Source organism: Saimiri boliviensis, chromosome 20 (assembly GCF_048565385.1).
Source record: "Saimiri boliviensis isolate mSaiBol1 chromosome 20, mSaiBol1.pri, whole genome shotgun sequence".
NCBI lineage: Eukaryota > Metazoa > Chordata > Mammalia > Primates > Cebidae > Saimiri > Saimiri boliviensis.
Genome location: NC_133468.1, coordinates 22,494,434 through 22,514,178, shown reverse-complemented (window position 1 = coordinate 22,514,178; position 19,745 = coordinate 22,494,434). Strand labels below are relative to the sequence as shown.

The window sequence follows — 19,745 nt, the reverse complement described above, 5'->3', positions numbered from 1 at the left end:
AGTTCTCAGGAACATCTGGCAGTGTCTGCAGACATTTTGATTGTCATGACTGGGAAAGTCCTACTGCAGTCTAGTGAGTATACATAAGGGATGCTGCTAAAAATCCCACAATGCACATTGAGACCCCACAACAAAGAGTTGTCCATCCAACATATCAGTGGTGCCAGGGTTGAGAAACCCTGAGCTAGATGATTATTGAAGAACATCCAACCAGGCTCATGGCTAACACCTGTAATCCTATCACTTTGGGAGGCTGAGGCAGGAGGATCACTTGAGCCTAGGAGTTCAAGGCCAGCCTGGGTAACACAGTGAGACCCCCCCATTTCTAAAAGAAAAAAAGAAAAAGAACATCCAAGATTGATATGACCTTTTCTCAACAAATTAGATTGTATAAAGAAGGGACTTCAACTTAGAAAATACAAATTAATAAAAAAACATTTCAAGTGTCATTCATAATCTCACCATCTAAATATAACACTGTAAACATCTGATATGTATCCTTTCAGACTTTTTTTCTGTATGTATTTATGTTAAATTTGTATCAGTGCCCTCCTTTAGTGTAGGCATTCTATTAAGAACTAGAAATAGAGCCAAACAAAACTTTTTTGTTGTTGTTTGAGACAGAGTCTCTGTCACCCAGACTGGAGAGCAGTGGCACAGTCGTAGCTCACTGCACGCTTAACCTCCCAGATTCAACCAACCCTCCCATCTCAGCCTCCTGAGTAGCTGCGACTACAGACACATGCCACCACACCCGGCTGATTTTTGTATTTCTTGTAGAGATGGTGTTTCGCCATGTTGCCCAAGGCAGTCTCAAACTCCTGAGCTGAGCGATCCTCCTAACTCAACCTCCAAAAGTGCTGGGATTACAGAAGTCACTGCACCTGACCCAAAGAGAACTTTTGTCTTTATATAGCTCGCCCACAAACACAAATACTTGCGTTCCTTTTTTTTTCTTTATTTAATAGGATCATAGACATATACTCAACTTGATCTTATTTCTGTATTAGGATTCTCATGTTTCTCAAATTCAAAATAAAGTCAAAGGATTTTTTTTTTAACCAGCCCTTGTTTTTCCTCTTTTCCTCAGAGATTGCCTAAGCAAATTGAAGAACGTAATGAAAGACTAAAAGAAGAGATGTTAGGTAAGCTTACTTCTTATTTCACTTGATCATAAACAGCTAGGAATCTAGGATGGGGACATCGTGAATACTAGAGAAGAACACAGCAGTGAGACATAGTTCTGGACTCTGCCTTTACTGTGGGCTGCAGTGCCACAAGGCTACTGACTTCTGAGTTATTTTGACCCCAGAAGGGGCAGCATGGCTTAGAGAGGGTATCAGCTTTTTCAGAAACCAAATTTCCTTTTTGTTTTTCTTGGAAATTTTTCTTGCCTTCAGGAATTTAAGCATAATTCAGTTTCCCGGGATTATGCTTACATGGGATTAAAAATCCTAGGATACCACCAACCCGTATAAACAGTTCAGTTTCTTCACTGCATTATCTCTCCTTGAGGTTCATTAGGATGCAGTCCAGATCATGAGAATTTTTATTTAGAAAATGGCACTCAAAGTCTCTTTAGTGTTTGAGAACATGTGAGAGGGCAGAAATTGGGAATGAAGGGAAAAAAGACTGGGGGTTGGTTAGTTATTTCTCGTATTTGCCAAAGCGTTTTATAGTTGGAATCAGAGAAGCTCCCACGAGCAGTCTGCTTGATTAAGAGGAGTAAGGCTTAAGTCTATTCCGCTTGTAACCTGTCTGATGTTTTGCTGGTCAAGATCTGCCATGTATTTTCCTTTATGACTATTTTCTAATGTTATTTGAATTACATTTAATAAATTGCAATCATGTGGCCCTAAAGGAAAAATTATTTAAGTTGGGCCTGCCTGCCATTTATGGCCTTCAGACATCAGTATCCGGAGAATGGGAACAGATTTCTCCAAGGATCATTCTGATAGCCAAGTTGATTGAGAGGAGGCCATTAACCTAGACTATTCAGAGTCTTTTGGCCCCACTGGGCAGACTCAGACTGTAAAAATTGCTGCTTCAGACTTGCGATAGCTCTGGAGGCTTCCCCAGATTTTCCAAAAAAGAAGGAGGGTGGTGAGCTTTTCCCCTAATTTACGTATTTAATTAAACTTGGCCGGGCACAGTGGCTCCTGGGTAATCCCAGCACTGTAGGAGGCCAAGGTGGGAGGATTGCTTGAGCCCAGGAGTTCAAGGCCAGCCTGAGCAACATGGTGAAACCCCATCTCTACAAAAAATTAGCCAGGCCTGGTGGCATTTGCCTGCCTGTCGTCCCAGTTACATGGGAGGATCACTTGAGCCCAAGAGTTCAAGGTTGCAGTGAGCTATGATGGCATCACCGCACTCCAGCCTGGGCAACAGAGCACGTGAGACTCTGTCTCAAAAAAGAGAAGAGGGAAAAGAGCATTTTCTCACCTGTTTTTATTAACAGTGATGTTTTATTTTAGCCAAAAAAAAAATGTATTTGCATTTAGTATTTGAATTTCCTGCTGAAAAAGATAACCTTGTGAATGGCCACAGTGGGTCTGGAAGGTGTTGATCTCTTAGTCCATTTTTTTAAAAGCAGTCCAGTAAGGGACTGGTATAAACTGAATCTTACTGCCTATTGTTAGTTCCAGGTGCAATTAAAACTTCCATTTGCCCTTGTCTTTATAAATTCTAATGCATCAGAGTTTTCTGTCTCCAAGGCTTTCGGTTTTTCTTACGTCATTCTCTTCATTTGAAAAAATTCAAATTTAATTCATTCCCTCAGTTGCTTCTAGAATGAATTCACCTCCCATTAGACTTAACCAGCTTAAGTTGCTTGGTAATGTGTGTTGTTACACAGGAGTAGTTTGAATGTGTAGGTTCCTTTTTTCCCTTAATGAATATAAAAATCATGAATAAGATACTGCCCTAGGTGTTACCCCACAGTAGATAACCTAGAAGAGAGAAATCACTCTTTACATGGAATTTCAGCCCCCACAAGAGCTTAATTCTTTCCTCCTTGTTACAGATGACATAACTTTAGTTCATGTTCTGTGAGCTCCCTGGAGGCTAGACATTCTGAATGCAAATTAATATCATTTAGAAGTTCTTAGCAAGCTTTTCACAGTGGACTGCATGATCTTTATGCTATTTCCTGTTAACGCGATGGCTTCTATGAAGGATAAGCAGTTAAAAATTTTAAAAATCAGGTAGTGAGGCCTGGGCGTAGTGGCTCATACCTGTAATCCCAGCAATTTGGGAAGCCAAGCCCAAGAGTTTGAGACCAGCCTGGGCAACATGGCAAAACCTGTCACTACAAAAATGAGCCACGTGTGCTGGTGTGCACCTGTAGTCCTAAGCTACTGAGGAGGCTGAGGTGGGAGGATCACTTGGGCCCAGGCGGTCAAGACTTCAGTGAGCCACAGTCATGTCACTGCACTCAAGCCTGGGTGACAGAGTGAGACCCTGTCTCTAAAAAAAAGAAAATTATAAAATCAGGTAGTGTGATGCCTGTAGCTTTTGTTCTTTTTATTCAGGGTCACTTTAGCTATTCAGGGTCTTTTGTGGTTCCAGACAAATTTTAGGGTTTTTCTATTTCTGTGAAGAATGTCATCAGTGTTTTGACAGGGATTACACTGAATCTGTAGATCACTTTGAGTAGTACAAAATGGGTTTTTATTTAGATTTGTTCAGTATTCTTTAACTTGATTTTTCTTTCATCTCTGTAATTTCCTTTTTATTAGAAAAAAGAGCTATTTACCTATAGGGGAAAAATTCCTGATAGGAATTACTAGTGGGTAGAACAGTTACCTGCTTTGCCCTTTCTAGCCTATCATTTATAATCTTTAGAACAGAAGACCCAGGGTGGCCATTAGTCCTAGTGGCACAGTCCTTGCTGGTCACAGAAGACGATCCCTTGAGGAAAGTGGTCAGCAGCTGGATTAGTGCCTTTTTAATGTCCTTTTCTCTGGAATAATTTGCCTCACAGCCATAATAACCAAGGAATATAAGGTGTTTTGTTGTTGTTTTCTTTTGAGATAGGGTCTTTCTCTGTCACCAGGCTGGAATGCAATGGCACAATCTCAGCTCACTGCAACCTCTGCCTCCCAGGTTCAAGCGATTCTCCTGCCTCAGCCTCCTGAGTAGCTGAGATTAAAGGCATGCACCACCATACCCAGCTAATCCTTTTGTATTTTTAGTAGAGATGGGATTTCTCCATGTTGGTCAGGCTGGTCTTGAACTTTCAACGTTAGGTGATCCATGCATCTCGGCCTCCCAAAGTGCTGGGATTACAGGCCTGAGCCACTGTGCCCAGCCCTAGAATGTAAGGTTTAGAAGGACTTAAGGGCATGTATGGTTGATGGTGTGATGAGATGGAAATAGAGACCCTGGACATAGCCTCCCAACAGGCTCAGAGCATTTTTGAGCAATTAGTCATTGATGTTTTATTTGCTTTTTCTCTAATGATTTCACGGTTTTCTAAACAGCTGGAAAAAAAAATGGCCAGGGGCAGTAGCTCATGTCTGTAATCTTAACATTTTGGGAGGCCAAGGTGGAAGGATTGCTTGAGCCCAGCAATTCAAGACCAGCCTGGGCAACCTGACGAGGCCCCCATCTCGGCAAAAAAATTTTAGAAATTAGCCAGGCATGGTAGCACAAGTCTGTGGTCCCAGCTACTTGGGAGGTTGAGGTAGATCACCTTAGTCCAAGAGGTCAAGTCTGCAATGTTATGATAGTACCAGCCTGGGCAACAGAGCCAAGACCTTGTCTCAAAAACAAAGAAAAATGAAAAGAAAAATCTCATGTGAAACCACAATATAGGGAAAAAAAGTAGAGTTTTATATAAAATCAAATGTACAGTATGGCATTTATAATCAGAATAATCAGGTAAGTTCGAGGATCAAAGATTTGAAGTAAGGTTGTATATGGCAGACACAGCCTTTATGAGTATATCTGAGCCTTTATGGGTATATTTCATTGTTTCAATTTTACAGGATTAAATATTTTGCTCACATAGGTAAATAGTAAAAAATACATAAAAGTAAAATTGATGAGACACTTTGAGCAACCCTGAAGCTCCTCTGCTCAGCTGTCAGATACTTAGGACAAATTCCTAGTGTTCCTGCTCTGCCCTCAGGAGTACCTTGAGAGGTGTGGCTGTGTCACCTTATGGGAAGAGTGCCTTCCTGGGGGTTGGTTCTTTGCACAGGAGCTGGTGACATGAGTAATTCTTTTTTTTTTTTTTGAGACGGAGTTTAACTCTTGTTACCCAGGCTGGAGTGCAATGGCGCGATCTCGATGCTGGGAGGGCAAGAGATTTGTACTTGGGATGATGCTATGGGTCTCTAAACAAGCTTTGATCACAAACAGAAAAGAATATAGGGTAAAGGCATCTGTCATCATTTGCAAATTATTTTGTCCTATATGCTGCCCCAGCCAAGAAGTCTTTCAGGCAAGTGAAATTGTCAGTAAAATCTGTATGTGTATATTTTTGGTTCTTCCTTGGTCTGTCATCTCAGTTTATTGAACTGTAAGGTAGCAGATAGAATCATCTACTTTCTCCAAAAAGTAACTACTTTTCACATTGTCTAACAGGGAAGCTCTACCCAGGCAGCTTAATCCTTCTAATCACTAGAGATGGGTGTTTACAATTCATTTTTTAATATAAGCCCTCTCATCATGATTCTAATCACCAGTTGCAAAGCAAGTTACCTTTTGAGGCTGCATCTCAAATATGGTGCCCAGAACATCAGCACCTGAGAACCTGCCAAAAATGCATGATATCAGGCCCTGCTCCAGACCTGCTGAATCAGAGATTTAGGATGGAGCTCAACAATCTCAGTTTTAACCCCTCAAAGTGTTTCTGATGCACACTCAACTTTAATGACCCTGATGAGTTGAAGACGGAGTGTAGACGCAGTCAGGTGAGGGATAAAAGGCCAGAGAAGGGCATGGCTAAGAGGGGCATTCAGTTCTGCTCCAAGAGAGACCTCATACCTGAGCAAAAGCAGGCATGACACTGAGTTTTATCTTTTCTTCTTTGTGTTGTAGCTGCAGCAGAGAAAAACTAGAAAGCAGACATTTCAGAATGTGTGGCCTTCCAGTTCACTAGACTGCAGATCTCAGCTCTGTATTTGGACAAGTTGCCACTGGAGGAATAGAGTCAGTCACATTACCACTTACTGGGTGTGCAGGGGATACCAGGCTTCTCTGCCCTAGATCCTGGGTAGGGAGTATGACCCAAAACACAAGTATGGCATCTGTTCGGACCATTCCATGAGGTGCTGCTCTTCCTACCTTAACTTTCTTCCCTCAAAGAAACCATAGACACAAAGACAGGGCATTGCCCCAGTAATCTGCCTTCCTTTCACCAGCCCCTGCTGCTGCTCCCTGCCCTGACCACTGTGGCACACATGTGGGCCTTGTTCATAATCCAACCCAGGTTTTCCACTTACCTTCACTTTCTAGGAACATATTCCTGGTCTCCTGATCCCTAAAGTCATGCAGTTGTTTACTCCTGGCCACTAGCAATCTGATGAGGGCACATTGTGCACTGAATTAAGCATACCATCTGGAGCTGGGCATGGTGACTCATGTCTATAATCCTAGCACATTGGGAGGCCTAGGTAAAAAGATCACTTTAGCGTGGCGGCAAGGGGGTGTCAAGACTGCAGTTGAAGAGTTCAAGACCAGCCTAGGCAGCATAGCAAGACGCTGTCTTGACAAAAAATGAAAAATGGGCCAGGCGTGTGGCATGTGCCTGTAGTTCCAGCCACTTGGGAGGCTAAGGTGGGAGGATTGCTTGAGCTAGGCGGTCAAAGCTGCAGTGAGCTGTGATGGTGTCACTGCATGCCAGTCTAGGCAACAAAGTGAGACCCTGTCTCAAAAGAAAAAAATATTATCTTGTGTTAGTGCCACAGTCAAGAGCTACATATGGAGGTAGAATGAACATATCATTGCTAAGTTCAGCATATTCTTCTGGCTAGACCTGAGTATTGTGTGCTTTCTGCTTTGCAAGTAGTAGAATGTCCTAGAATCAGCTCCCTCACTGACGCTCACAAGAAAGACTGACTTGTTACTGCCTCTTTTAAGGCTGCTGAAGCTATACATGTAGGTACAGAAACCCAGAGTCTTTTTTTTTTTTCCACATTTCTCTTCGTGCTACCCTGGCTAATACTGTCATTACAGACTGCACACTTGTGGTATTTTGCACTCTGGCCACATTCCACAAGAAACCAATTCCTTGTTGTGGTTGGTTGTTCCCTCAGTAGGGGATATCAGTGGATTTTCAGTGCTTTGCTTTTTTCTTGATTTCTTAATTGCTATCCTGAGGCTTCCCTTAGAAGAATAGTTCCCACTCCTTTGAAAGTTCTTGGTAAGGCTTTTTTCAGCCCTCTAATTTACCCAAGGTCTCATAGAGGCATACCTCAGAGATCTTGCAGGTTCAGTTCCAGACCAGCACAATGAAGCGAGTCACAAGAATTTTTTAGTTTCCCAGTGTATATAAAAGTTACGTTTATGCTGGGTGAGGTGGCGCGTGCCTGTAGTCCCAGCTACTCGGGAGGCTGAGGTGGGAGGATCGCTTGAGCCCAGGAGTTCTGGGCTGTAGGGCACTATGCTGATTGGGTGTCCACACTAAGTTCAGCATCAGTATGGTGACCTTCCTGGAGCAGGGGACCACCAGGTTGCCTAAGGAGGGGTGAACTGACCCAGGTCAGAAACAGCAGGTCAAAACTCCCATGCTGATCAGTAGTGGGATCACGCCTGTGAATGGGCAGCATAGCAAGCAACATAGCCTGGGCAACATAGCAAGACCCTGTCTCAAAAAGAAAAGAAAAAAAAAAAAGTTATGTTTACATAATACTATAGTCTATTAAGTGTGAAACAACTGTGTCTAAAAAAACAATGTACATAATTGTAAAACACTGTATTGCTAAAAAATGCTGACGATGATCCCAACCTTCAGAGAGTTGTAATCATTTTTGCTGGAGAGCCTTGCCTCCATGTGGATGGCTGCTGACTTACCAGGGTGGTAGTCGCTAAACATTGGGGTATCTGTGGCAGTATCTTTAAATAAGATAGCAAGGAAGTTTGCCACATCAGCTGATTCTTCCTTTCATGAAAGATTTCTCAGTAGCATGTAAAGCTGTTTGATAGCATTTTACCCACAATAGTTCTTCCAGTATTGGACTTAGTCCTCTCAAACCCTGCCACCGCTTTATCAGCTAAGGTTATGTAATATTTTTGGGGTTTGTTTTTTGTTTTATTGACACAGAGTCTCACTCTGTGGCCCAGGCTGGAGTGCAGTGGTGCAATCTCAGATCACTGCAACCTCCGCCTCCTGGATTCGAGAGATTCTCTGGCCTCAGCTTCTTAAGTGCATGCCACCATACCTGGCTAATTTTTCTTTTTCATTTTTCTTTTTTTTTTGAGACGGAGTTTCGCACTTGTTACCCAGGCTGGAGTGCAATGGCGTGATCTCGGCTCACCGCGACCTCCGCCTCCTGGGCTCAGGCAATTCTCCTGCCTCAGCCTCCTGAGTAGCTGGGATTACAGGCATGCGCCACTATGCCCAGCTAATTTTTTGTATTTTTTTTTTTTTAGTAGAGACAGGGTTTCACCATGTTGACCAGGATGGTCTCTACCTCTTGACCTTGTGATCCACTGCGCCCAGCCCACCTGGCTAATTTTTCTATTTTTATTTTTATTTATTTATTTTGAGACGGAGTCTTGCTCTCTTGCCAGGCTGGAGTGCAGTGGCACAATCTCGGCTCACTGCAACCTCCGCCTCCTGGGTTCAAGTGATTCTTACACCTCAGCCTCCCGAGTAGCTGGGACCACAGATGCGTGCCACCACACCCGGCTAATTTTTGTATTTTTAGTAGAGATGGGGTTTCACCATGGCCAGGATGGTTAATTTTTCTATTTTTGTAGAGATGGGGTCTCGCCATGTTGGCCAGGCTGGTTTCAAACTCCTAACCTCAAGTGATCTGCCTGCCTAAGCCTCCCAAAGTACTGGGATTATAAGCATGAGCCACTGAGCCCATCCAGTTTATATAATATTCTAAATCCTTCGTTGTCACTTCAACAGTGTCACAGCATCTTCACCAGGAGTAGATTCCATCTCAAAAAAAACACTTTTTTTGTTCATCCACAGCAAGCAACTCGTCATTCATTTAAGTTTTATCATGAAATTGCAGCAATTCAGTCACATCTTCAAGCTCCACTTCAAAATTAAGTTACCTTGTTATTTTCACCACATCTACAGCAACTTCCTCCACTGAAGTCTTCACCCCCTCAGAGTCATCCATGAGGGTTGAAGTAACTCCTTTCAAACTGCTGTTAATGTTGGTATTTTGACCATCTCAGCAGCCATAGCCATATGAAGTGTATTTCTTAAATAATAAGACTAAAAAGTCAAAATTACACCTTGTTCATCTCAGAGCTCCTCAGTGACCAGGCACATTGTCGGTGAGCCACAATTTTTTGAAAGAAATCTTGTTCTCTAAACAGTAGGTCTCAACAATGGGCTTAAAATACTCGGTAAATTATTCTATAAATAGATGTGCTGTCATCCAGGCTTTGTTGTTCCATTCCTAGAGCACAGACAGAGTAGATTTAGCGTCATTCTTAAGGGCCCTAAGATTTTTGGAATGGTAATTAAGTACTGGCTTAAACTTAAAGTCACCAGCTACATTATCCCCTAACAAGAGAGTCAGCCCGTCCTTTGAAACCAGGCATTGAATTACTTTCGCCTGTTGCTATGAAAGTACCATATGGCATCTTATTTGAATATAGTGCTGTTTCATCTACACCGAAAACATGTTTAGTGTAGCCACCTTCATCAGTGATCTTAGCTAAATCTTCTGGATAACTTTTGGCAGCTTCTATTTCAGCATTTGGTGTTTCACTTTGCACTTTATGTTATGGAAATGGCTTCTTAAAACAGCTTCCTCACTCAACCTTCGTAGGATTGAAGAGAGTTAGGGCCTTGCTGTGGTAATCCAAGGCTTTGGCTTAAGGGTGTGTTGTGGCTGGTTTGATCTCCTCTCCAGGCACCTAGAACTTTCTCCATATAAGCAAGAAGACTGTTTTGCTTTCTGATTCATGTGTTCATTGAAGTAGCACTTTTAATTTTGTTATTTTAAAGTTTGGCTCTTCCTTTTACTTGAACACTTAAAGGACATTACAAGATTATTACTTGACCTAATTTCAATATTAGGGAATAGGGAAACCTGAGGAGAGGGAGAGATAGAGGGAATGGCTGGTCGAGGAGCAGTCAGAACATGCACAGCACTTAGCGATTCAGTTAGCTGTCTTACGCAGGTGCAGTTCTTGGTACCCCAAAACAACTACAATAGTAACCTCACAGATAATTGATTATAGATCACCATAACAGATATAATAATAATGAAAAGGTTTGAAATATGAGAATTACCAAAATAGAACACAGAGACACGAAATGAGCACATGCTATTGGAAAAATGGTTCCGACAGACTTGCTTAGTGCAGGACTACCACACATCTTCAATTTGTAAAAACCACAATTATCTGTAAAGTACAAAAAAGCAAAGCACAACAAAATGAGGTCTGCCTGTATAAGAGTTTGAATTGGGCACGAATTTTATCATTTCTGTGCTGGGCTCTCCTGATTTGACTTTTGCTCAGAGAAAAGCTATAGTAAGCAGCATGCTTTAGTTTCCTGCCTCACAGGAGGATATGTATTAGGATTCAGTTGTATGCAATTTGGTTCATCTAAACAAAGAAAGTCCCAACGGAGCTATTCCATTGAAACTATGCCTGAGTGATCTTAAGGAGATAAAAACAAACAGCATTCCTGGTTTTGCTCAGAGTAAACTGCCTGGTGTACAGTCAGTATCTCCAAAGAGAAGTTATGCATAACAAATCAGCTGGGTTATTGTGATACGCTACTTGGCAGAGAAATTCGTATTTATCAATTGAATCCAGTAGCAAGCACCGATCCCTGTTTCTAAACATTCTTATCTAAGCACGAGCAGCTTTGGACTCTTCTCTTTGCCATGGGATCTAGTCTAATAGAAGAGATCCTAATAGTTAGGGACATGTGGACATGTTCAGGCTGAGTGAAGGTTCCACATGTGCTGTAGATGGAAACAAGGAAACCTCACTGATGACTGTCCAGACCAGGAAGACAGAATTTGACAGCCAGTGGAAAGTGTGGCGGATAGACTAGTTTGGCAGATGATCCTGTTTGGATACAAGGAAGCTGCTGTAGCCTCTGAGCACCCAACCTGACTACTCAGCAGGCAGAAAAACGTGTGGGTGTGTGAATGTGCATGTATTTAGGAGCCTGAGCTGCACTGAAGGCTGTTGCTTCTCTGTCAGCAGCACAAACAGCAAGAGGTAAATTTTTCAGTCACAAAAAACTTGTTGATTCTACCATACTGTTCTGCCCTTTTATGTTTCACTGACCACACTCTGGCTTCAGAGCCCACCTACCCAAGCATTGTAGAAATGTTAATGTTTGTTCAGTGAATCAATGGCCTGTTTCCCATAATGAGGAACTAACTTTCTGTCAGAACCAGCCCCATGACCTCCCCTTCTGGTTCTTTCTTCATTTTGCCACAGGATTATTAACCCAGAATGCTCAGTTCTCAAGCCGTCAGTGGCCTCCTGTGGCATGGGCACCATAGGCTGATGGGCCTGGCTCAGGAGAGCCTGGCAGGAGGCACCTGCCTGCCCCACTTCAGCCTCATTGGACCCATGGCTCGCCTGCCTACTTCTGTCCATTGGCTCACGCTGTTTTTGCTTGCACTGACACCACCTCTGTCTCAGATGGTTGCAGTCCTGTGGCCTTTGGTGCCTGATTCAAGTGCAATCTCTTACACAAAGATAGAACAAATCTCTTTCCTCCACTCCTTTCCTCTCTTCCTGCTCCAGCTGGAAGAAATCTTCCTCTTCCTGACTCTCATAGCATTTTATAACTCGGCTACATATGAGTTGTTTTTGTATGTCTTTTCTTCCTTTTCAAATTCTAAACTTGTTTTGGTGTATAGACCATGCCACGTATCTTTGCATCTCCACCACACGCAGCAGGTGCCACACATGTCATCAGTACATGTTGGTTGAGTCTTTCGGGTGACCTTAGGTCTTCTCTAATGCAGACTGTTTGTGTGTCTTTTATTAGGTGTCTGCTACCTGCCAGGTATTATATATATGTAGTCACATTTAGAAAGCAGAATTTTGCATTTTCTATTCTGTTCTGTAAGTGATGGTTGTGAAACTGTTGTGGAATATTATAAAGGCAGAGGTACTGGAATTGAAGCAAAAAGAAAAATTATGTGTTAGTTTGGGTCATCCAAAAAATAGAAGCCAAGATAGGATTAGAAGTATAAGAGATTTATTGGGGGAAACACCTGCAAGGGAAAATGGGGCTGGGAGCTGGAGGATGTTGGCAGAGGTGACAGACCCCTGTGGAGGAGGAAGGCGGGGAGGGAGAAAGTTTTCCACTGAAGTGTGATGCTGAGAAAGTTTCAGCAAAGCCATTGGGGAGCCACTGCTGCCCATCAGACGAGTCCCTAGTCAGCTCCTGGCATGCTCAGGTGTTGTTTGGGAGCAGCACATGGGAAGGGTGGCCTCTGCATGAATGTGCTGATGGATTTTAGAGTGCAGCCACTCTGTCCCTTGCATTTGGAGAAGCACATCTTCACGACTGCCACACCATAGAATCAACCAAGCTAAAAATTCAAAGGTAGCTTGTGGCAGACAGGCCCATTAGCCAGTTAGGCAAAGTGAGGGCCTGGGAAAGAGAATTCTTCCTCTTATTGGCAGTTTGAAGTTATTTGCAGTCCTAGCTTGGAATGATCTTCCTGCACTAGAGGGAAACCTCGTTTAGTGCAGACCAGCCTAAAGCCAAACCATTGCTGCCTGAGGACGCTGCCTTCTCAAGCACAGTGACACAGCTATCATTCTGGACCTATTCCCATCCCCTAGAGCACTGTGGTATGTGGCCTCTCCTGAAAAGGCTTCCTCCCCACTGCAAGGTCAGAAAGCACACTTCAGTCTTTTGTGTCTGCCTCCCCACTAGACTGTGAGCATCACACGTGGAAACTATTATTCTTTACATCCCATTGGCTCACATAATAGATGCCAAGTAAAATCTCCAGTTTGTACTTTAAATTGTTTTTCTGGCACTGGAGATGGGCTTGTGATTCCCTCTATCCAGGTAGTGGCCGTGGGCTCAGTGGACCATCCAGAGTACCTGGACCACAGGCTTCTCCAGCATGGAGCAGCCCCTCCTCGGGAGTCTGATGTGAGTGGCTCTTGAGACTCATTCTCACTTCACTCACTCCATGTCACAAGAGCCAAGGATTTCCCAGTACCAACATTTTATTGGGCCACTCTTAATGGTTCTCCCACCCCACCCCCATCCTCTTTTTCCAACCCCAGGACAAACTGCCAGAGTTCTCGATTGGTGATGCTAACTCAGGTTGCCCTGAGGCTGCCCTGTCTTTCTCTTGCTTGTTGTGAGCCCCCCACCCCCATACACCTGTCTGCCTGAGGCTATGCTGCTCCCATGTGCAGGCACCCAGGGTTTACGCCAGTGACACAAGCAGTAGCACTGAGCATGTGTGTCCGGGTTTAGGTTTGGGAAGCCAGCCTGAAGAACGGCTGTCCCAGATTCTGGGAGCTTTCTCAATTAATTGTTTTATCCCAAGATGGATTGGCCTTTTTCTGGACATGGTGAGCCTCTTTGGGCTAGTTCTTAAGCCCAAGACCAAAAGTTCTCACCATGAATTAGGAAGGCCTTTAAAATGTAAAGGCCATGCGTCTTATTTGCTCTGTTACCCAGGCTGGAGTGCAGCGGCATGATATGGCTCAATGCAGCTCTGAGCTCCTTGGGATCAAGCAGTCCTCCTACCTCAGCCTGCACGTAGCTGTGACAACAGGCGTGTGCCACCACACCTAGCTAATTTTTAAATTTTTGTAGAGGCAGAGTTTCCCAATATTGCCAGGCTAGTCTCAAACTCCTAGGCTCAAGTGATCCTCTTAATAACTCATGGTGAGAACCTTTGGTCTTGAACTCCTGTGCTCAAGTGATACTTCCACTTCAGCCTCCCAAAGTGCTGGAATTAACAGGTGTGAGCCACTGCACCCAGCCAAGGCCATGCATCTTTAAATTATTTACCTGGGCTTTACTCTAAGATAGGAGGCTGCAGAGTGAGAAAAGCTGCTAAGTGGGAAGGAGCCTGTACCTCTGGTGGTTAGGGATTTCTCTTTTCATTTTCCCTCATTCTCACCTCCACTGGAAGCAGACCTGCAAGAAAAATTAAAGCAGTTTAGAAAGGGTTGAAACTGTTTATTCACCCATCCCAGCCAAAATTTTTTGGAACATTCCTAGTTTCAGATGTTACATTCCACTGCTCTGTAAATCCCTTTAGATTTCTGAAATGTTCTGGAAATTCCAACTTTTGACATACTAACTCCATAACCCTCTTATATCTTAAAAACAGCATCAGAACTGTTATTTTTTTGTTTTTCTAAAAAAATTTTGTAGGTCTCACCACATTGCTCAGGCTGGTCTTGAACTCCTGGGCTCACACCATCCTCTCACCTCAGCCTCCCAAAGTGCTGTGATTACAGGCATGAGTCACCACGCTTGGCAAGAACTGTTGGTTATATACCATGACTTTTTCTTTTTTTTTTAGACAGTCTCTGTCGCCCAGGCCGGAGTACAGTGGCGTGATCTCAGCTCACTGCAACCTCCACCTCCTGGGTTGAAGCAATTGTCCTGCCCCAGCTGGGACTACAGGTACATGCCACCACACTCAGCTAATTTTTGGATTTTTAGTAGAGATGGGGTTTCACCATGTTGGCCAGGCTGCTCTTGAACTCCTGACCTCAAGTGATCCACTCACCTCGGCTTCCTTAAGTGCTGGGATTACAGGTATGAGCCATTGTACCCAGCCTATATACCTCACCCGAGTCATGAGTAAATAAAGCCTGAAGCTTGAGAAGAGGAGCCTGGACTATTAAAGTCCTATTGAGGTTGCTGTGCAAATAAACAAGACCCCATTTCTAAGAAATTGTTAGTTTGGTATAGAAGCTAAGGATTTGCTTAGGAAAGCCAGAAGCTCTTGAGTGTGAATCAGGCTCAGTGGAAATTTGATGAATTAAATTAAATTTAGCAGGTGGCTGCTGCTGTTCTAGAGAGAAGAGACTTGGAGGGACCTCTGCCCTCACTGCCAGGCAGACCTGGCTTGGCACGATGCCATGAGCACCACTGGTTTTCCCTGCACTCACCCCAGAAGCCTGTGTCCTTTGATAATACTGGCCAGTTTGGACAGGAGGTTTTGATCTCCCAGAGAGAGCCGCAGGACTCCACTCTCATCTATGCAAGCACAGGCTTGGGGTGGATGGCATTGAAGTGACTGCACTGCTGAGTGGCGAACAGGGGCTGGGAACTCTCCTGGAAGCTTTCATCATATTAAAAGTAGGCATTTCTTTAACTGCAAAGAGATACTTTTATATTTTGTACTCAATGGTAAGGAAAGATTAATTGGTGCCTTCCTGCTTCTGTTCATTCCTGTATTCATTTGAGTCTTTGCTTTTACGTTACAGGTAAATTAAAAGATCTTGGGAACTTGGTACTCCGACCTTTTGGGCTCTCCACGGAAAATTTCCAGATCAAACAGGATTCCTCTACTGGCTCCTACTCCATCAATTTCGTTCAAAATCCAAATAATAACAGATAACAAAGATAACAATAGCTTTAGAAGCTGACTTGAAAATTGTGTGCTGTGTGCTGTTAGCAAGGGGAAAGGCCCTACCAATGTTTAACTTTTAAAAGCATCTTATCTAAAAGAAAGGCTATCCAGCAGAGCCTAGTGCTCCCTTTTCCCTCTTTTGTGATCAGGGTGAAATGTCTTCCTGATGTAATGAACCTAATTTGATTTCCATTTTAAGGTGATGTCTGTGCAGCTGGTCTCCCAGTTCTGGCTGTCCTTTGTCCAGGAAGAGGCCCATTTGTCGAGGCTGTCCTTCCTGAGTTACACAGACACACAGCCCACCAAAGCCTCTCCTGAACCAAGCAGACCTGTTGGTTGGGAGACTGCCTAGACATGACTGATGACAGGTTCCTGCCTGCCTGCCTGCCCCCTCCCTGATCACACAGCTAACGAGGCTGTCTCCAGCATTTCCTGATTTCCTCTGTGGTAATAAAAGCTTTCTGTGCTTAGGTCTGGACTAGGTTGTGAATTTTGTCACTAACGACAGCTAAGGCAGAAGCCTTTTCTGGCCTTGGGAGCAGTGTTGGTTTTAAGCAGGGTTACTGATTCCAAATTCCACAAATCTGCCCAGTTTTTGTTGCCTTGATGATTTATCTTGAAGAGCTGACCATTCTACCATGCACTAGAATTCATAAAGTCCACCTTACAAGCTGTTTTGGGCCCCACCACGTTTGTGTAGATAATTATAAATCTGTTTTTGACCAAATGTTAATTTTTTTTAAATAGCTTCATTGAGGAATGGTAGTATATGAATCACAGAACACCACCATATTCTTTTAAACTACATGAACCCAAAGGTGTCAAAGATAGAATATTTTTCTACTCATCGGTTGATACTAGTGAAAAGCTCGCAGCTGCTCTGGTTTGTGTGTCAAAAGCACTGACATGCAAGTTACATCTTGTAAGTAAATTACACATATAATTCTGTAAGTGACGTGCAGTAGCCAGTCATACTCCCAGTGTTAAGGGCTATGTGGTTCTTCTGCTCTGTTCCTAAAAGCTTTTTATCTTTCTGTTTTTTGTTTGTTGTTGTTGTTATTGTTGTTTTTGAGACAGAGTTTCGCTCTTGTTACCCAGGCTGGAGTGCAATGGCGCGATCTCGGCTCACCGCAACCTCCGTCTCCTGGGTTCAAGCAATTCTCCTGCCTCAGTCTCCTGAGTAGCTGGGACTACAGGCACGCGCCACCATGCCCAGCTAATTTTTGTGTTTTTAGTAGAGACAGGGTTTCACCATGTTGACTAGGATAGTCTCGATCTCTTGACCTCGTGATCCACCTGCCTTGGCCTCCCAAAGTGCTGGGATTACAGGCTTGAGCCACCGCGCCCGGCCATAGACACTATCTTTAATGGCAGCCTATCTTCTTGGCCACAAGTTGGTAATTGTTAAAGCTAGGATGTATACACAGGGATTTATTATACTGGTTTACTTTTACAAATAGCTGAGATATTCTATAAAAACATTAACATCAGATTTTCTCCTAATTGCCCAACCCTGTGAGATCTGCAAGCTAGGAATAAGTGCCATCATACAAAAGTTAAGTTCCATCAGCCAGAACTAGAAATATGATTCCTTGCTTTCTTTTTCCTTTTACTTGAGGGGAAATCGGAAGCTCACATTTCCCCCTTCACCAAGGCACAGCAGGGCCTACTGCCTTACCGCCAAGGAAACCCACAGCGAGTGATTTGTGGCAGTGACCCAGTATCAGCCAGTCTTCATTTCTGTCACTCCCAGCTGCCGGTTCTGCTTGCAGAAAAATATGGCCTACTAAGGTGGGATCCGCTATCAGGCACTGGGCTCAGCAGCCATCAGTCGTCATGATGGATGTAAAGGGAGTACCCATCCAAAAACGCTTTTGGAGAAACTCTTGGTTTCAAATGTGAAGAGGTGGATTTGAAGATACTGGAATCTCATTGTCCTTCTGCAGCCTGCAGTACCAGATTGATGTCCACATCAGAGACATCCCACCAGGACTCACACCCAGCAGCTGCTGTTTGAGCCAGTGGCAAAAGGCTTCCAGTTGGTGCCTCCAACTAAAAGTCAGAAATCCACAAACCTGAAAGTCCTCAGGGATGGGAAGTAAGGGAACAGAGGTGGGAAAAATAATAGTAATTAAACATCAAAGGAGTAGGCTTTGGTAAGCTATACCCGGTACTTGGTCTCAAGTTTGCAGGGCGTAGTTTGATTGCCCCAAAATTAAATGCTGTTTGTAACTTTGCCCATCAACTTAACTGGGAAAAAAGGCCTGATAGTTTCCTAGGGCAGTGTGGTTCTGAATTACCCAGGCCTGGTCGTGTGCCTATGGTCCCAGCTATTCAGGAAGCTGAGGTCAGAGGATCGCCTGAGACCTGGAGGTCAAGACTGCAGTGAGCCAGGACTGCTCTGCAGCCTGATTGGATTGGATTCTGAATTAGCATCAGAGGCTGGGGATTATGGTTTCAGCTTATGCTGCAGAAGCTTGTCTGGCCCACCTCATTTCCTACAGGTGTTAAGAAAGCTGCATCTAGATATGTGAAGGGTCACATCCACCTTTGTCTTAGGTAAGGCTGCTCTGTCTTACTAAAGGCTGTGGCTGTGCCTTTCTGGCCATTGACATGTCAGGCTCCTCTTTTACCTCAAGGCACTTCACAATGATGTTATAGTTCAACTTATTTACAAGATCACCCAAATTTTGAGCTATCCTCACAGGATCCAGAGGACTTAGACACTGAGCTTAAACAAAACTCAGAAACAGTGGATTATATCCCAATTAACAAAAACAAAAATTCCTGGCCAGGTGAGGTGGCTCACGCCTGTAATGCCAACACTTTGGGAGGCCGGGAGTGGGCGGGGGTGGATCACAAGGTCAGGAGTTTGAGACCAGCCTGACCAACATGGTGAAACCCCGTCTCTACTAAAAATCTAAAAATACAAAAATTAGCTGGGCGTGGTGGCGCATGCCTGTAATCCCAGCTACTCAGGAGGCTGAGGCAAGAGAATCACTGGAACTCAGCAGGCAGAGGTTGCAGTGAGCTGAGATCGTGCCACTGCATTCCAGCCTGGGCAACAGAGCGAGACTCCATCTCAAAAACAAAAACAAAAACAATTCCTGGTATCTCCCCAGAGGTTTTGGACTTGGCTGAGTAGGAACTGAAGAGCTTGATGAGATGGATTTCTACACGCCATTTTGCCAGTGAGGCTACTGTGTAGCAGACTTTGCTATCACAGGTCATTGACAGAACTGATATTATAATCCATGTCTCCTACCTCTAAACTAGGGCAGTTTATTAGTATAAAAACATCTTTCTTTTAACATCACCAATCCACTTTCCCTCCTTTAGAAAGCTGCTCCTATAAACTTGCCTCAGAAGGAAATGATGAAAGGACTAACCCTGAAAATACTCTTAATTCTTTTTTTTTTTTTTTAAAGACGGTGTTTCCCGGCCGGGTGCGGTGGATCAAGCCTGTAATCCTAGCACTTTGGGAGGCCGAGGCGGGTGGATCACGAGGTTGAGAGATCGAGACCATCCTGGTCAACATGGTGAAACCCTATCTCTACTAAAAATACAAAAAAATAGCTGGGCATGGTGGCTCGTGCCTGTAATCCCAGCTACTCAGGAGGCTGAGGCAGGAAAATTGCCTGAACCCAGGGGGCGGAGGTTGCGGTGAGCCAAGATCACGCCATTGCACTCCAGCCTGGGTAACAAGAGCGAAACTCCATCTCCAAAAAAAAAAAAAAAAGACGGTGTTTCACCATCTTGGTCAGGCTGGTTTTGAACTCCTGACCTCAGGTGATCCGCCCGCCTTGGCCTCCAAAGTGCTTGGATTACGGGCGTGAGCCACCACGCCCAGCCAGTACTCTTAATTCTTGAAGACAATGACTTCCCACTGTGTTTGGCCAACTCTCTCTCTCTTGTTCTGGCACACTTTTCCTGAATTGTGCTCTCCTTCACCCCAAGCTCACTACCTTCTTGACCAAAGCAAAGGAATTGTTAAGGCTATGAAAT

The 19,745-nt window shown here is 44.0% G+C and overlaps 2 protein-coding genes across 4 annotated transcripts in view; one reads left to right on the top strand and one right to left on the bottom strand.

Annotated features, from left to right (window-relative positions):
- The window catches only part of TTC1 (tetratricopeptide repeat domain 1), a 52,510-nt gene extending 36,300 nt beyond the window's left edge, over positions 1 to 16,210 (top strand). For 2 of the 3 annotated variants that reach the window (XM_010345333.3, XM_003934756.3), the window contains exons 7-8: positions 1,091 to 1,145; positions 15,595 to 16,210. In XM_010345333.3, coding sequence (XP_010343635.1) covers positions 1,091 to 1,145; positions 15,595 to 15,728 — 189 coding nt within the window. In that variant the 3' untranslated portion in view covers positions 15,729 to 16,210. Of the gene's footprint in view, positions 1 to 1,090; positions 1,146 to 14,681; positions 15,567 to 15,594 lie in introns of those variants that run through there. The other variant, XM_074390293.1, reaches the window with a different exon arrangement.
- Positions 1,144 to 19,745, bottom strand: part of PWWP2A (PWWP domain containing 2A) — a 73,839-nt gene continuing 55,237 nt past the window's right edge. The window contains exon 3 of the mRNA XM_039460397.2: positions 1,144 to 14,290. Within this exon, the coding sequence (XP_039316331.2) occupies positions 14,238 to 14,290 (53 nt within the window). The 3' untranslated portion in view covers positions 1,144 to 14,237. The remainder of the gene's footprint in view (positions 14,291 to 19,745) is intronic.